Source organism: Lolium rigidum, chromosome 5 (assembly GCF_022539505.1).
Source record: "Lolium rigidum isolate FL_2022 chromosome 5, APGP_CSIRO_Lrig_0.1, whole genome shotgun sequence".
Classification (NCBI taxonomy): Eukaryota; Viridiplantae; Streptophyta; class Magnoliopsida; order Poales; family Poaceae; genus Lolium; species Lolium rigidum.
This window is the reverse complement of record NC_061512.1, coordinates 30,444,773-30,447,400: the sequence shown is the minus strand read 5'-3', so window position 1 is coordinate 30,447,400 and position 2,628 is coordinate 30,444,773. Positions and strand designations below refer to the sequence as shown.

General features: G+C 42.9%; 1 protein-coding gene across 1 annotated transcript; it reads left to right on the top strand.

Moving 5' to 3' along the window:
• Positions 1-1,352: 1,352 nt before the first annotated feature.
• Positions 1,353-2,271, top strand: LOC124653706 (receptor-like protein 2). The gene has a single exon (XM_047192773.1). It carries the CDS (start codon positions 1,392-1,394, stop codon positions 2,247-2,249), a length of 858 nt encoding a protein of 285 aa, XP_047048729.1. The 5' UTR covers positions 1,353-1,391; the 3' UTR covers positions 2,250-2,271.
• The last annotated feature ends 357 nt before the right edge of the window (positions 2,272-2,628 follow it).

Here is a 2,628-nt window from a genome sequence, read left to right as displayed (position 1 = left end):
GGTTTGTACTGTTCACTGTTATAGGTATCAAAATTTGCACAGCCTCAAATATAAGGTATTTCGAGTTGCAATTTTGCATGTTCGTAGAACACATGATTGTCTACATATAGATTCATTTGTCCTTGCATTCCATGCCATCCACACCATATACTAGTGGTATCTAGTAGTCCTAGTAATTATTATCCGTGTTTCTTTTGAATAATATCTTCCTTGGATATTTTGTGACTCCCTCTTTCTCTATTATAGTGTGCTTGCATACGACAATCTCCTCTCTTATATTACAGAGCCATCTTGAATTTGTACTGAAGTGCTTGCGCATGACCTTACAATTATGTTGAAATGAATAAGTTCCTCCATGATGTTGACCTTGTGTTGTTTCGTAGCCTCACTACATTGCAAGAAAACAGTACTCCCTTCAATCCAAATTAATGGTTGCAGTTTAGATTCCTGAACCCGCCACAACTAATTTAGATCAGATGTTGTAATAAGTTTATGTTTAATTCACGCTCACCAAGACACCACATATTATTTCGTAATTATTATTAAGAAAAGGCATAGTAGTCCTCGGAAACCACAAACGTAGCTCGACCTACAAGGACGTGTGTGGACTTTTGTAGGACGAGCTACACATAGCCCGTGCTTTTTGAAAATTTAAAAATAGTATTCTAAGTTTTAAAAAATTCTGAAAAAAAACTAGATGTAGGCAATGTTGATTTCTACCACTGTGTAAAATTTGAACATGATATACCATATATTCGAGGTAGCACAAAAATGACAAAATCTGTCAGATTTTAAGATTATGAGGGTTTGTACTGTTCACTGTTATAGGTATCAAAATTTGCACAGCCTCAAATATAAGGTATTTCGAGTTGCAATTTTGCATGTTGGTAGAACACATGATTGTCTACATATAGATTCATTTGTCCTTGCATTCCATGCCATCCACACCATATACTAGTGGTATCTAGTAGTCCTAGTAATTATTATCCGTGTTTCTTTTGAATAATATCTTCCTTGGATATTTTGTGACTCCCTCTTTCTCTATTATAGTGTGCTTGCATACGACAATCTCCTCTCTTATCTAGTTACCTCTCCAGCTCAGCTCCGATCCTACATGCGGTAGCTAGTTGACCACAAGCAATAATGATTGAGGCTAGCTAGAACAAGTTTGAATTGAGTCCATGCCACCTACCAGTTTCTGTCGACACACAACACCAAAAACCAAGTTTGAATTGGGAGGCCACGGACGGACTAGGACTGAACCACTTGCAAGGCATGCTTACAAGGACACACACACTATAAGATAGGATATACCACCCAAGCAGTTTTTGCCAACAACACTTACTTGCATTCTAACATTGGTTTCTTGCATACCACAACTAGCTGAATCCATGGGGCTGTTGCTGCTCTTCTTGGCGTTCCTCTTGCCAGCGGCGTGCGCCGCAACGTCGAGTTGCCACCCTGATGACCTCCGTGCCCTGCGGGGCTTTGCCAAGAACCTTGGCGGCGGAGGCGTCCTCCTCCGCACCGCGTGGTCCGGCACCTCGTGCTGCGTCTGGGAAGGTGTTGGCTGCAATGGCGCGAGCGGCCGCATCACCACGTTGTGGCTCCCTGGGCGTGGCCTTGCGGGGACCATCACAGGAGCATCCTTGGCCGGCCTCGCGCGGCTGGAGTCACTCAACCTTGCCAACAACAGACTGGTCGGCACCATCCCATCGTGGATTGGTGAGCTTGACCACCTTCTCTACTTGGATCTCTCACATAATTCATTGGTTGGCGAGCTGCCCACCCGTCTGCAGATACGGCTCAAGGGCCTCACCACCACAGGTCATTTACTAGGTATGGCTTTCACTAACATGCCATTGGATGCGAAGCGTAACAGAAGAACTCTCGCCATACAACCAAATACAATATCTGGGACCAACAACTTGGTCTTATCTGGGAGAAACAATGTAGTTTCTGGGAATGACAACACTGTCATATCGGGGAACAATAATACTGTGTCTGGGAGCTTCAACACCGTCGTAACGGGAAGTGACAATGTCTTAACTGGTAGCAACCATGTCGTATCTGGGAGAAGCCATATTGTAACTGACAACAACAATTCTGTATCTGGGGACGACAATAATGTGTCCGGGAGCTTCCATAAAGTATCCGGAAGTCACAATACGGTATCTGGGAGCAACAATACCGTATCCGGGAGAAACCATGTCGTATCTGGGAGCAACAAAGTCGTGACAGGAGGTTAATGATATGTTAGTGGATTGCTTCCATCTTCCCTAAGGGATCTCACGTACTTGACAAAGTTCAGTGTAGCACTCGATCACTTGGTGGGGACAATCGAGTTATGTAACTTCATGGATATAGCATACTTTTCCTACTTTAAATAAAAACTTTCATATAATATCTCAGACATGCTGACGTGAGAATCAACAGTGGCTTGGAGCTAATGTAGACCAATCATATTTGCTTATGTACAAATTCGAATCGTGGATGTTGACATGTGGTGATTATTTCTTGCTTGCTATTCTGTGTGTTGTTTGATGCTTTATTATACTGATTTGGTTGTGGATCACAGGGAAATCATCTTTGGCCCATATGTGTAGATACACCCATTGTCTAAAAGGT

Excerpts from the sequence above, each read along its gene's own strand:
- LOC124653706 (XM_047192773.1), top strand. The coding sequence starts at position 1,392 with ATGGGGCTGTTGCTGCTCTTCTTGGCGTTCCTCTTGCCAGCGGCGTGC.